Raw genomic sequence first — 12,921 nt, 5'->3', positions numbered from 1 at the left:
CACTGACCCATTAAGTGAAGCTAATGACCAAAAGCAAAAAGGGAAAGAGGGTAGACCAGACCAACATTGATCGTGTTGTACGATGAGCATACAAGAAGACATTGAGGAGTTCTTATTCTTCAGCCATGGATTCATGTATGCCTAAAACTTGTTTTTGTAGTGTTTGTCATGCATGCTTATCGATTTTCATGAATCATTCCGCATTTATTTTCTTTCATCATCATCTTCCTAATGTGCTGGTTGAAATGCTAAAGGGTCTAGACATCATGAAAGAGAGTCACTCCAACCAAGGGAATACTTTTAGTGGGAGTCTTTATCTTCTTTAGGTAACCTTCCTTGCTCTAAATTTTTATTATTCATTTGCAATCTTCTATTCACTTGAAAGTGAATAAAACTTGTGAGGGTGGATCTCACATGTTGTAATTTTTTTTTTTTATAAAAATATTTTGTGAGTTAAGTAGCAAGAAAAGGAAAGGAAATAATAGAATAAATACTTTTAATGGATTCAAATTTGGTGGGAGAAGAGGAAAATAAAGATGGGATGGGATTCCATTGAAATAATGGGCCAATGAAACAATAAAAGAAAAGCAAACTCGATGAAATCTCATTTAACTAAGGAAAAGAAACCCAAATCGAAAGAAACGCGGACCAACTCAGATGAATCTTGTCATTTTTGAAGCTTGGGCAAATCTTTATCTCTTAACCTACTAGATCTTAAGATTTTTCCACTTGACTCGGGCAACTTGCCAAGCCTGACTTCTGAACGCTGAATATTTTAAGAATAAGCTCCTTAGTTATCAATTTATATTTCCTATTTTGAAATCAAAATTTTCCTTCTAATTTGTGAGAAAGATTACCATAACTTGTCACCAATTTAAGAATATCTACCAAGGCATTAAGAAAAAAAAAAGTTTCCAAGTCTTACAAATTTCTAATGTAAACTTGGATTTCCTAAGGTAGAGGTGGTGTTATGAGAGAAAAGCCCTTAATTCATAGGGCAAAATAAGTAGGGATGTAAATGGATAGTCAAAAATCCGTATTCAATCCGGGTTCGTATTGGTTTAGGGATATCCGTATTCGGAAAATACATATCCAAAAATTATTCGAATCGGTTTGAAAACTAAACAGATACGAATATGATAATCCTTGTTTCAGACCAATTATTATTCTATTCGTTTAGATATCCAATGGTAAAGAATATCCGTATCCGTTTCTTTTATTATAATATTAAGTAAATATATTAATTTTTATTACATAATAATAATGTAGAAATATCATATGTGATGCTGGTCAGGATAGAATTGTGTAGAGTTCAGTTGGTCGGGATAGATTTGTGTAGTTATTGGAGTACCAAATGTTTTTTTTTTTAATAGATAAATCTACTCTCTATGTCTGATATTTTTTCAACATTTGAACAAAAAACAGATTTGGATTAAGCTCTTAAAGCTGGTTTTTGTTGTGATTCTAGGTTATGTGATTCCAAACTAAATTCTTGAATTGATTTTATATATATATTTTTTTACCCCGAATATTATCTAGGACCCAGGGGAGCCCCTAAGATATTATTAATAAAATAGAAAGAGAATACAGGGGGGAAATAACCCGCCTTACCGCAACCCAACAAATAGAAGCACTCACACTCTCAAAGCACAACCAAAAACCCAAAAGGAAAAAAAATTACATTCTAAATATCGGCCATCCACCTTTATCTTTCCTAATGATTTGGCTAAGATCTCTAGGAAGAGTTTGGGCACCAAGAAAAGTTGAATCCTTAGTTGAAACACATGCCAAGTTCGCCAACCAATTTGCCGCTCTATTACTCTCTCGAAAAGAGAAAGAGATTCGAGTTCGAAGAGAGTCACATAGAGTCATAACCTCTTGAAACCAATACCAACAACTCCATAGATCACAAAACCTATTAGATATTGAGTTCACAATCAAAGTAGAATCGGAGCTAATAGAAAAATCTGAAAAACCTATTGATTTATGTATTTGTTCTAAGTGAGTGAACATGTGTGATGACTTTCATTTAAAATTACACACGGGCAAGCAAAGAAGTCTAAGTTATAAACGGATAATCGGTATCGGTTTGTTAAATGGATAAGATAATATCCGATTACTGTTAAGATAAGAGAATTCGAATTTAATAGCTTTTTAGATATCAGGTCGGATAAACGGATCGAATTCAGATAGGCTCCTATTTGAGCCAAATTCGATATGTTTACATCCCTAAAAATAAGGCATCCTATAAGGTGGTTTTCTGTTTACCAAAAAAAAAATTGATTTTCTGAATTATTGGATATTAACATGGCAGAAAATCCAATGCATTCATTGACCTATACCATAAAAATACCTTTTATGCTCCCACCCCAAGAAATCCAGGTGTCTGTCTAATGTGTTTCAGTTTAGATTTTCTACGAATTCAAATTGTTTGCAGCGAGCGGTGAGGTGCAGTGAACATCCAATAGCTGGGAGGACCCAGCCATGTACCCCAGCCGTTGAATGCTTACTATACTTCACCGCCTCACCGTAGACTATTTTTGACACATTTTCTATCTATAGCTATCCATCTCCCCTTTAATTTCACTTTCCATAAAATTGGATTTAAATATCACATTTTTCACTTGTTTTTCCATTTTCCTCCATTCATCTCAAGTTAGGCACCTAAGTTTTTCTTCTTCTTCATGTTCTACTTCTCCTCAGGATCCTTAGTTTTTCTTTTTCTTTGTGTTTTACTTCTCCTCCTACATTGTGAGAAAACCAATTATATAACTCAAGAAGAGTTTTGTTGTCCACCAGCTTCACCAGTGCACTTTTGTCACTATATTTGCGGTTTTTTTGCAGACTTGAATACTACCAGTTAATGGAGAAAAATCACATGGTCTATGCTCATCCTAACGTAAAGGTATCTAGAGATTTGTTTATCTCTTCTTTTTTTCTTAGTGACTTGATATAGCACTGAATATTAGGTTTTCTTATGGCTAAATTAGTCTACGGATTTGAGAGTTTGCTATTCAATATTGCTTTGATGAGATGAATGCATGCAAAATAGTTGTTTCTATTAGATTTGATACTTTGTTAGAATGTTGATTCCCTTAAATATCATTATAGGGCCTTTATATGAATCAATCTACAAAATTATTTTGAAAATTTTCAAAGTCAAGATGGACTTTTATATGAATTAATCTAAAGAATCATTTTGAAAATATGAGAACATCTTGACTCTAATGTTACTTTTTTGAGAGGGGGATCGTTGTCAGACTGCGTGATCCCTGCACCATCGCAGAGCCAATGAAAACTCTCACGGGGCACAAGGGTGAGATTTTTCGTTTCACAGGTGTAGGGTGGTCTTTCTCCCTTACTGTGTTAGGGCGCAAGCGCCACATAGCTGGCTAGCCTTATTTTTCCAATATGGATCAGACTTTTTATTTTACGGGAGGTGGGGATGGCGGGGAGGTTTCACTCTTTATGTGTCCCGGCACAGATGCCACATAGCCAGCCAACCTTATTTCCCCATATTTTTTTATTTCTTTATTTTTCTTCCATAGACATTCTCTTACTAGTTTGAAAATAGAGAGAAAATGCTTAGGCTGCGTTTGGTAGTCATCTAGATAAATGTTTCTGACGTTTTTTCCATTATATGGGAACAAAAAAATAAAATAAAGTGTTTGGTGTCAACTTGGTGTGTTTTGGAATGAAAAGGGGAAAAAAACGCTACAAACACAAAATGATGGAACGATGAAACCTTGTTATGTTATTTCGGTTTCGTTCCCAATAACTAGGGTAATCGTTCCTGAAACAAGTTTATCAAACACCATGTTTTTTTTTTAATTGACATTTTGACACAGAAACTAAAAAATTTTGTTTTTTACACGAAACGTCATTTCTAAAACTTAATGACTACCAAACGCAACCTTATTTCTTTCTAGGTTGAGTTCCTCAAATGGCAAATCTACATAAAATAGGTGATCGAGCACCTATTTTCTACCACATGGTAAAGTTGTATGGGGATGAAATCTTACAGATATGTAGATCCCAAGATCTCTTATTCACATGCAAATTTTCAGCTTAAAAGAGTTTAGCCACATGGAAATATAAAGTATAGAGACACCAAAAGGGTGTACAAGAATGTGGATTTGCACAAGAAAATAAGTGATTGAATCTAGGGTTGGAATTTTCCACGTGACCTATCCACACCAATACCTTCATATCTAAAAGCCAAAATGGTTGAATCACCCTTTCACATGGCACAATTAGGTTTGACAATCCTCCTATTTTGTAGGTATACCCATCTAGAGAAACCCTTGTCTACCCTTGTCTATCTTATTATATATGATAATTAAACATTTGGTTTTAGTTAAATAATTGTTACAAATGTTACATATACACATAATTGCCTCAAACTTTTAGTGGTTTTTATCTGATTTGTACTGATGTAATTTACATGTATTTAGCTATTTTATATCTAAAGTTCACATTAAACTTTTAATCCAAACATTATTTCTTTTTCTGGAGTTGTATGAAAAAAGTCTCCATCTCTGTAAATGGTGTTTCCTCATTTTCTTTCCAAAATCATATGATAGTAATATTTAACAAGCTATTTAGAGTATTGAATCAATCTAGAACCACCTGAAGTCATTTAATCAAAGTCAATCAATGAATTTCAATAAATAGTAAATAAATATTTTAAGAGAATACTTTTTATCCATTTTGAGGCATGAATGATGAGTTTAATATTTAAAGGTTTGAGCTACCTACGTTTGGTTCACATAAAAGAAAAGCTAAGTTTGGTAATATTGATAAATTGATGTGACATGTTTCAATAACAACCATAATATGGTAAATATTAAATTTATTATAATCACTTTGAAAATGTTGTATATGCTGCCAATTTACTATAAGCTAGCACCCATTGTATTTATCTCACTCTTCTCCCCATTGAAAGGACCCCCACCCCTCTTGTATGATATCTCATTCGGCACCCCAATTGGTGTTCTCTGCTAATTTACCATATAACTTTTGCATATTTATTACACATTGCACTTAAAAAAAAAAGTGATAATCATTTTAATTTTAGATGTATGAAAAGGTAATGATCTTTTATTTTTTTCAAAGTTTGGCCATTATATGAAATAAGGGTAACAAAATTCTGAGTACCTTTAAAGAAGTCCGTAGCTTTGACAACAAAGTAGTTAAACCAAGTACTTGATTATAAATGTCATTATAAAATACAATTTTTTATTGAAAGAAAAGAAAAGAAAAGAAAAAAGCAATTTTAAGAGTATATATCCTTTGCTGTCACATGAGAAAAGAACTTGAAAAATGAAATCACAAGACTACAGAAACGTTTATTCTTTTCACTAAGTGTGCTTATGATTATAAATAACTTATCCCCTTAAGAATTTTTGTGCATATAATTTTTACAATTAAAATTAGAATTTGATTCCAAATTCTACCTTGTGTAGGTCCAACAACAAAAGTTCAACAGTGAGAAACCCAACATGAAGGAAGGTGAAAAAGAAACAATCAATAATACTCCTATAAACAACATTCGTCCAAGGATGAGTTGGACTAAAGAGCTTCACCAACGATTCTTGGATATTGTAAAGTCATTAGGCCCTGAAAGTATGATATCTTCATCTCAAAAACTTTAATTATGTTATTTAAAAAAAAAAGTTATTGTATTTTGACCAGTATTGATTCACATAATTGGAGTTTGGGTTATTCCTTCTTTTGTTGACTGATCCAGATGCTGTTCCGAGGAATATTATTGAGTTGATGAATGTACCTGGACTAACAAGAAAGCAAATTTCAGATCATTTGCATGTATGTATGAATATTTCCCTTGAAGTCTATGTAAAATTTCTTCCTTAATTAGATGCATTCTCATTAATTTTCAAAGACTGTATTATGGATCTTTTATTATCAAACTTGCATGTTTATAGAGTTGTATATAGTAATGAGGTTTCAATAATAGATCTTATATTTATTTATTTATTTATTTTAATGATGATTCCATAATAATCAAAGAATACTAATCATAATTTTAAGTGATGATGATGATGATGAATTGTTTGCATTTCCATGTCACTTACATTTGAGAATGAAGGTTAGAAGTAATTCATTGATATTGTCCAAATGACACCTCTATAAGTGTATTTATAACATATAACCTTCTTTCGATTGCCCATTTCTTATTCACAAAAGTTCTTTGAGTGAAGGATAAAAAAATGTTTTCAAAATTATATGAAAATGGCTTAACATTACATCATTTATAAGAATGTCATTTTCTCACACACTTTTCAAGTACATACGAGAAATTGTGATATCTTACCCTCACTGAAAGAAAAAGATTACAAATTATTTGACACCTCAACGGGTGTAAATAAGAAAATCCCTAACTCTAATATTACAACTTTGTATTCAATTTAACTAGAACGAATAAGTTAATATGTTGAAATTCATCCACCATGGAATTCGGGTTACATTGTATTTTACTACACATCTATAAAATTGAATCATTGACATGTTTATTTTTAAAAAGGAGTGTCTGAATGACATCTTTACAGTGTATTTATAACTTGATACATTTTTTAATTGTCCATTGTTTCATTTTCAAAAGTTCTTTAAATTTAGGGTATAAAAGGGTTTTAAAAATTAATTTGAAAGTAACATATCATTATGTCATAATCAAAATATGTCATTGTTATGCACATATTTTTTAATACATATATGAAACGATAATATTTATTCTCATTGGAAAAAATTGTATGTAATACTAAAAGGGTAAAAAAGCAAGGTTAGAAATTATTTCAAGGTGTCAATAACAAAATCCATTTTTAATAAAATCTTCTTTAAATATGCATTAATTAACAATAATCTTTGTTTTATTTTTCTTTTCTTGATTCTTCAAATAAATTAAGTGAAACATACCTTCTTTTTTTTCCAGAAGCATCGTTGTTGTTCTTCCAAGTCAAGACCTAAGAAGCAGTCAAAAAAGCAGCAAAAGCAGCCTAGTGTAACATCATCCAATGTGCAGCTTGGTGTGAATCACCTTGAAAGCCAGAATAACCTAGCAATTACTGAAACCCAATTTCTTAGTGACCAGAGCAATGGGAACCAATTGCAGTTTAGCATGAACTCACTCAATGATACAATGGGTTCATCATCTTCCAATACTCTATCTGATGTCAAGAGCACCAGCAGTGGTATCACAAGCATGGAATATGGAGAACTATTGGGGATTTCTTTCCAACTCTCACCTGGAAACAATATTTATAATGAGAATAAGGTGGCACAGCTGGGATCTGAAGGTGGTTCTTTTCAAGTCTCTGAAATCATCTCACAAAATTTTAGTCATACTACTGAGGAGATGACTTGTACTGTCAGTCCTGATGAAAACACATACAAATTTGGATGGGAAGGAATTCCTAATGTTTTTGAAGGCCTTGATGATCTTAATGCCATTGGAAATTATCAATATATTGAAGATTCTTCTGATACTCTATCTGATATGTTCAGAAGCTACATTTTTCAAGTCCGTCCTCAACCTCAGGAGTTTGATGACTTTGACTTTGACAAACTGTTTCCCAATGAGGTTAGTACTAAATTTGTTTTGTAGATAGTTATATATTTGTGATTTTATTTTAAGCTTCTCTTTCATATTAAATCCAATGATGCAGAAAATTCTTTGAATGATCCAATCTCAATAAGCTTCTCTTGGTGGCCCACCTAATTCTGTCATAGTAGATGAGTTAGTAATTCTGTCTACTGGATGTATAGGATGAGGTTCGGATTGATCATATGTGTATCATTGTATTAACATGCACCCTCTCCAATCTCCATAGTCCATTACTTGGGTTTCAGTCAATTTTTTCATATATTAGTTTGGTCTAATTTTGGGCCGATAAAGGAGTTTGGTCCGTAAAGTAAAATTGCAACCGATAACTATCAATCCAGTCAAAACGGTCTTTTCAGTTCAGCCTCCATAGTCCATTATAATATCCCTAAGGCAGGGTAGGGCCCGCTGGGCTCAACCCAAGACCTTAGCCCAGACCCAGCCTGGCCTGAAAATTCTAATCCTAGCTAGCCTAAGGGCACAAAAGCCCAGCGGAGGTCCTATAAATTTTTGTTTCAGATCCTCACTAGCTAGGATCAAAATCCTCTGTTTTTCCCATCCATGTTTTTCCTTGTTTTGCTACCTGTAGAACGCGACATGTGGACAATAAGGAGACCAACGGTCAAGATTGGGTGAGGATCATTACATCCGGTGCGTTGGTCTTAAAGTTGTTCACGTGTCGCGTTCTGCAGGTAGCAAAACAAGGAAAAACAGGGATGAGAAAAACAGAGGATTATTTTCCCACCAGCTAAGGGGTGTCTGGAGAGACAGAGACAAAATATGAGAGAAAGAAAAACAGGGAGATAAAATAAGAAACAAAAATAAGGAGAGACACCGACATAAAACTGCGGCTGGCCCCTCTGCAGCCAACCCCCAGCTGGAGAAGATCTAAATCCCTAGAGTTTTCAAGCAGTCTCGGTTGCATTGGGCCAAACTTGCACCCCTAGTTGTTTACTGTTTAAGGACAGCACAGCATTGGATCCCATGTCTTGAGAATAACTTCCTCAGCCCTTCCAAATGTCTTGAGAATAACTTCCTCAGCCCCTTCCAAATTATTGTATCTTCTTTAAACTCTTCAAGTCATAGGAAGTTTTCCTCATCTTCATTTTTAATTGATTAGCTAAATAGAAACATTCATGGTTTATGCTATGCCTATTTTCTTCTGTGGATGTAGGAACGTGACAGTTCAGAAGGTGCAAATGGAATGGATCCTAAATGATAAGTATCAAAGAGATGAAGGCCCTTCTGCTCTATGAGTGCAGTCATGAAGCATGATTAGCTAGTCTGTTAAATAAGTAGTTCCTGCTATAGGAGTTCTAGACCTGCATATGTTTTAATAAGGAACATGAATAAATTCAACTAAGACCAAATAAATTCTTGGGTCCTGCATATGACCTGAAGAATATGTTGTTTTTTTTTGTAGCCTTTTTAACTTCTGATGGTCTTAATTTCATGAATGAGATATGACAGTCTTGAAACACCTTTCGTGAGCTTAGTTTTAGAACTTGTTATCATTGGTATCTCAAAAGCTATATTCATATAAAGTTGAAGGTGAACTAGTTTATTGTTTCCTTGGTAGTTATGGTAGTTTTCCATTAGATTACAATGCCCTTTGCTGTTCATCTTTGTTTTCTGTTATTTTTCATTTTTATCCTGATAGTAATTTTGGGCTATATATGAGCTTTGCTTCAGGTCTTTTAAGGGCTTGTAGAGTTTTGGGTCAAAATTTTTTGATGCAACTATGATTTATATGGAAAGTGACCTTATCTGTGTCATGGATTTTCTTTTACTTTATCTTCCTTTTGATTGAAATATTTGATCCAATTATTTTGTATATTTAGATTGACCTTGTTCTTTACTTTTTTTAAATGTTGATTTGTACACTGTTGCATGCAAAAACTAGAGAATCTATTCTTCATAAGAAAATTGCAGTATTAATGGCTATATGACCATGGTTTTAGGTATCGGCCATCACCAATACCACTACCTAGCCGATATACGGGCAATGGGTATTGTTGTCAAAATAGTCAAATATCAGTATCTTTAAGGGTAAAACTGTCTTATATGACCATTTCGATACCAATACCAATCTTGATGGGGTCGATACCTGATACCTAAAAACATGCATATGACAATCAGGTAGGCAATATCAATCTTTAAGCACGTGGTTCTGAGTTTGATGCCTCTTACGTCTTTGGGGCCACTTACACGGGGGTGTTTAGTGCTCTTCATTGCTTTCGGTAATAGTTGAATGGTTCTCATTCAACCGTAGTATGACTCGATCCATATAGTGTGGGTCAGTATGGACTTGCGATACTAGTCAGGCCAAAGGCTTGGATACCCATCATTATCAAAAATAAGAATTGAACTTTAGATGTCAATGACTATAATACCCACCATACCAGTAATCGCAAATAGAATGAAATCTTTAGCAATTGTAAGAAAAGAATAGTTGTAACACGAGGAAATGCTTCAAAACAATTCATTTATCATACTGGGAACTGTGAATCAACGTGCTTGTACTTTTTTTTTTTCAAATTTCTACGTTGGTGATGGGACCTTTGAACCAGTGTCGAGCACTGATGATCCAAGAAGAAACAGTGAGAATAAGGAGACCACCAACTGCAACAGGAGTGTAATTGAGAGTGTCCTTGGTAATGGGATATTCTACAGGCAAAGAGAAGAGAACACTGATTACTGCTACCCAAAGAACTGCAACCCACCCCACAAGGATTCCATATCGGCCCAAGTTGAAGGGTCCTGGAACAAAAGTTTTGCGAGCCAATGTCACCCTAAAGAGGATTGGTAGTGCATAGGCAATATAGAGTCCAATGGTTGCAATTGAGACCATTGCTTGAAATGCCACCGTGCTTCCGAGAGACTGCAGGAGATGTACATAACACAAGAATCGTCAATCAACTTCAGGATAACTATCATTTGGAGGCATTAGAGACATGGTCAAGTGTTGCAGCTTCCTAAACTTGCAAAACTTTGATATGGCCTGAAAGGCTACAACTAACTTTCAAGCCAAGTCCTTGTCAAATTATGTTAAGTTCATAACTGATTCACAGAGGAAGCCATCAAAGTGGAGAACAATTTAGTGGAATCACACCAGACTCCACCAAAATTATAACTATGGATGGTTATAAGCATGAAAATGTCATACCGTCAATGCCATGCAAAATGAGATAAATGCAGAGAGCCAAACTGCATTTATTGGGACCTCGTGCTTGTTCACTTTATGCCACAATGACGAAAATGGCATAGCTCCATCTCTTGAGAATGCATATGCCATCCTGAGATTTGACCAACAGTGCTTAGTATTTCATAAAGAAAATAAGGATTGGTACTACTACCAAAATGAAGACTTCTTAGATGTTTGAAAACAGTTAAAAGGGAGTTCTTACCTGGAGTTACTTGTCACAGAACTCATGCCACAGAAAAATATGGCAACAGAAACCACTCCCAAGCATATAATTCCCCCAACTCCATTGCCATATCTGCTCTTGAAAGCTTGGTAGAACACTTCCGCTATGGCATAACCTCCAGCATCATTGTCACCGCTCAAAAGGTATGGAATGTTTGTCACTGCAAATGTCATACCAAGTATGTAACCCCATCCAACAACAATGGATATGCCTATTGCGCTTATTATTCCCTTTGGTCCATTCATATCTGCATTCTTTGTCTCCTCTGTCTGCAGATAGATGAAAAGTGAAAGCGAATTCGGTTTCAGCAATCTAATAACCACCATGAGAATATGACAGGACTAGAACTCCTCGAAAAGCAATAATGTTTGATTAGTCTTAACTGGACTAAATTTTCAATCTTGGATTGGTCTTAATAAAGCAATCTAAGGTATTTCTGAATGAATCAATGGATGAGGTCTCCATACTGAAAGAGGAAGTTCTTTATATTGCTTTAACAATGAATATTGCACACATGCCATGGTTTCAAACATTGATTCACACAATGTGTCCTCATACCTCAATTAATTTCAGCAAAATAACGTAATCACCCTGCTGTGTAATGGCTATAGGTGCAATAAAAAACATTCATCATAATGTATAATAAAGAGCATCAAGATTCTAATTTCAAGTTTAAGGAGTATCTTCATCTACTAAAGACAGTAAATTTATTCAAGAATGACATGCATATAATAGATAACTTACCATATGTGCGGATGCATCATAACCAGTTAAGGTATACTGGCTCATTAGGAGCCCAAGAACAAATATGTAAACTTTGTTGTTGATTCCATCTCCATTATCCGTGTTGAAGTTAGTAAAAACAAATTTGGCACTAGCCTTCTCAGTTGCAACAGTTGGAATGAGAATCATGAGGACAAAAACACCTAGAAATGGAGAGACAGGTAGTCTTAGAAAAGGTTAACACCCACTTGCATCACCCGGACATTAAGAAGAAGAAAAAAAAATTCCAGGAATTTCTTCCTACCTACAATATTCCATGCAGCAGCAAGTTGACCAAAAAAGGACAAAAATGTTATAGGAAGGCTATTTAGGATGGCATGAATGAATAGAATTCCACCATGGAAGCATATGACTATATATTTAGAAGCTTCATATCCACCACCGTTTTTTCCCCCGGTGCTAAGCAGAATGATTACTTGAATTAGTTGTGCTAGTGAATAATCCACACTTGCTGTGACAGCCCACTGCAAACATACCAGTCTTTTAAAAGATTATTGACTCAATTTACTTGTCTTAGGTAACAAAAACTCCAGAACAATCATTGCCACCATGTAGTATTGGAGGTTTTGAGCTTCAAAATATATGCATTCTCAGAATTACCTGACCGACGATGTTGAACCTGCATCAAGAAGAAAGGGGGGAAAATGAAAATGGCTTCATTTAAAGAGCATTAGAAAACCTGACAGCGAAGGCAAAATGATTTATAATTGAAGGTTAATTTCAACTAATGGGAAATGCAAAAAAGACGCCAGGTTTTGGTACATATTTGAAATCAGTCGTTACATTATTGCTATCCATTCTCATATTCTCTTTTGACTACCCTTTCTTTCTTAATTTAAGATTTTAATTTCAGTCGTTACATTATTGCTATCCATTTCCCCCAAGGTTCATGGCTAGTGTATGTGTTGGCATTGCCCCTCCTAGCCATAGAACCATCAATTTATTGTTTTTATTTTAATTGTCTCCCTTTCTCTAAAGCCAAGTAGAGTAACCTGTTTTAAATTCTTAGATGACGAATGGTTAGGACGTTATTTTAGATACATATGTTTAGACGGTAATTAGAATTAATCACAACCATTAATAGGTTCACTC

At 34.4% G+C, this 12,921-nt stretch overlaps 3 protein-coding genes across 7 annotated transcripts in view; 2 read left to right on the top strand and 1 right to left on the bottom strand.

The window, feature by feature from the left end:
• LOC122063131 (putative hydrolase C777.06c) overlaps positions 1-12,921 on the top strand; it is a 90,328-nt gene that overhangs the window by 64,912 nt on the left and 12,495 nt on the right. The window lies entirely within an intron of this gene.
• LOC122063148 (two-component response regulator ARR14-like) lies at positions 2,588-9,187 on the top strand. 3 transcript variants are annotated; one of them, XM_042626850.1, is made up of 6 exons: positions 2,594-2,751; positions 2,845-2,905; positions 5,466-5,625; positions 5,750-5,826; positions 6,950-7,597; positions 8,793-9,187. In XM_042626850.1, exons 2-6 carry the CDS (start codon positions 2,864-2,866, stop codon positions 8,835-8,837), a joined length of 972 nt encoding a protein of 323 aa, XP_042482784.1. In that variant the 5' UTR covers positions 2,594-2,751; positions 2,845-2,863; the 3' UTR covers positions 8,838-9,187. The 3 variants fall into 3 exon arrangements, with proteins under 3 accessions (XP_042482792.1, XP_042482784.1, XP_042482778.1); XM_042626858.1 differs by having other exon boundaries at positions 2,588-2,905; positions 6,953-7,597; XM_042626844.1 differs by having other exon boundaries at positions 2,597-2,905.
• Positions 10,024-12,448, bottom strand: LOC122063108 (amino-acid permease BAT1 homolog; the record flags this gene model as incomplete). Its single annotated transcript, XM_042626793.1, is given in 6 exon segments — positions 10,024-10,499; positions 10,785-10,914; positions 11,026-11,315; positions 11,791-11,972; positions 12,074-12,293; positions 12,430-12,448. Coding segments are annotated over 6 exon segments (1,189 nt in total), but the record flags the coding sequence as incomplete, so codon positions are not given.

The sequence above is a fragment of the Macadamia integrifolia genome, chromosome 2, assembly GCF_013358625.1.
Source record: "Macadamia integrifolia cultivar HAES 741 chromosome 2, SCU_Mint_v3, whole genome shotgun sequence".
Taxonomy (NCBI): Eukaryota; Viridiplantae; Streptophyta; class Magnoliopsida; order Proteales; family Proteaceae; genus Macadamia; species Macadamia integrifolia.
Note: the sequence above shows the minus strand (reverse complement) of the source record. Positions and strands in the feature narration are given on the sequence as shown.

What these genes read in the sequence shown, in the direction of transcription:
- LOC122063148 (XM_042626850.1), top strand. Translation starts at nt 2,864, where the DNA reads ATGGAGAAAAATCACATGGTCTATGCTCATCCTAACGTAAAG. An exon ending in AAAGTCATTAGGCCCTGAAA is followed by an intron (nt 5,626 to 5,749) that starts GTATGATATCTT and finishes TGACTGATCCAG; the next exon opens with ATGCTGTTCCGAGGAATATT. An exon ending in ACAAACTGTTTCCCAATGAG is followed by an intron (nt 7,598 to 8,792) that starts GTTAGTACTAAA and finishes CTGTGGATGTAG; the next exon opens with GAACGTGACAGTTCAGAAGG.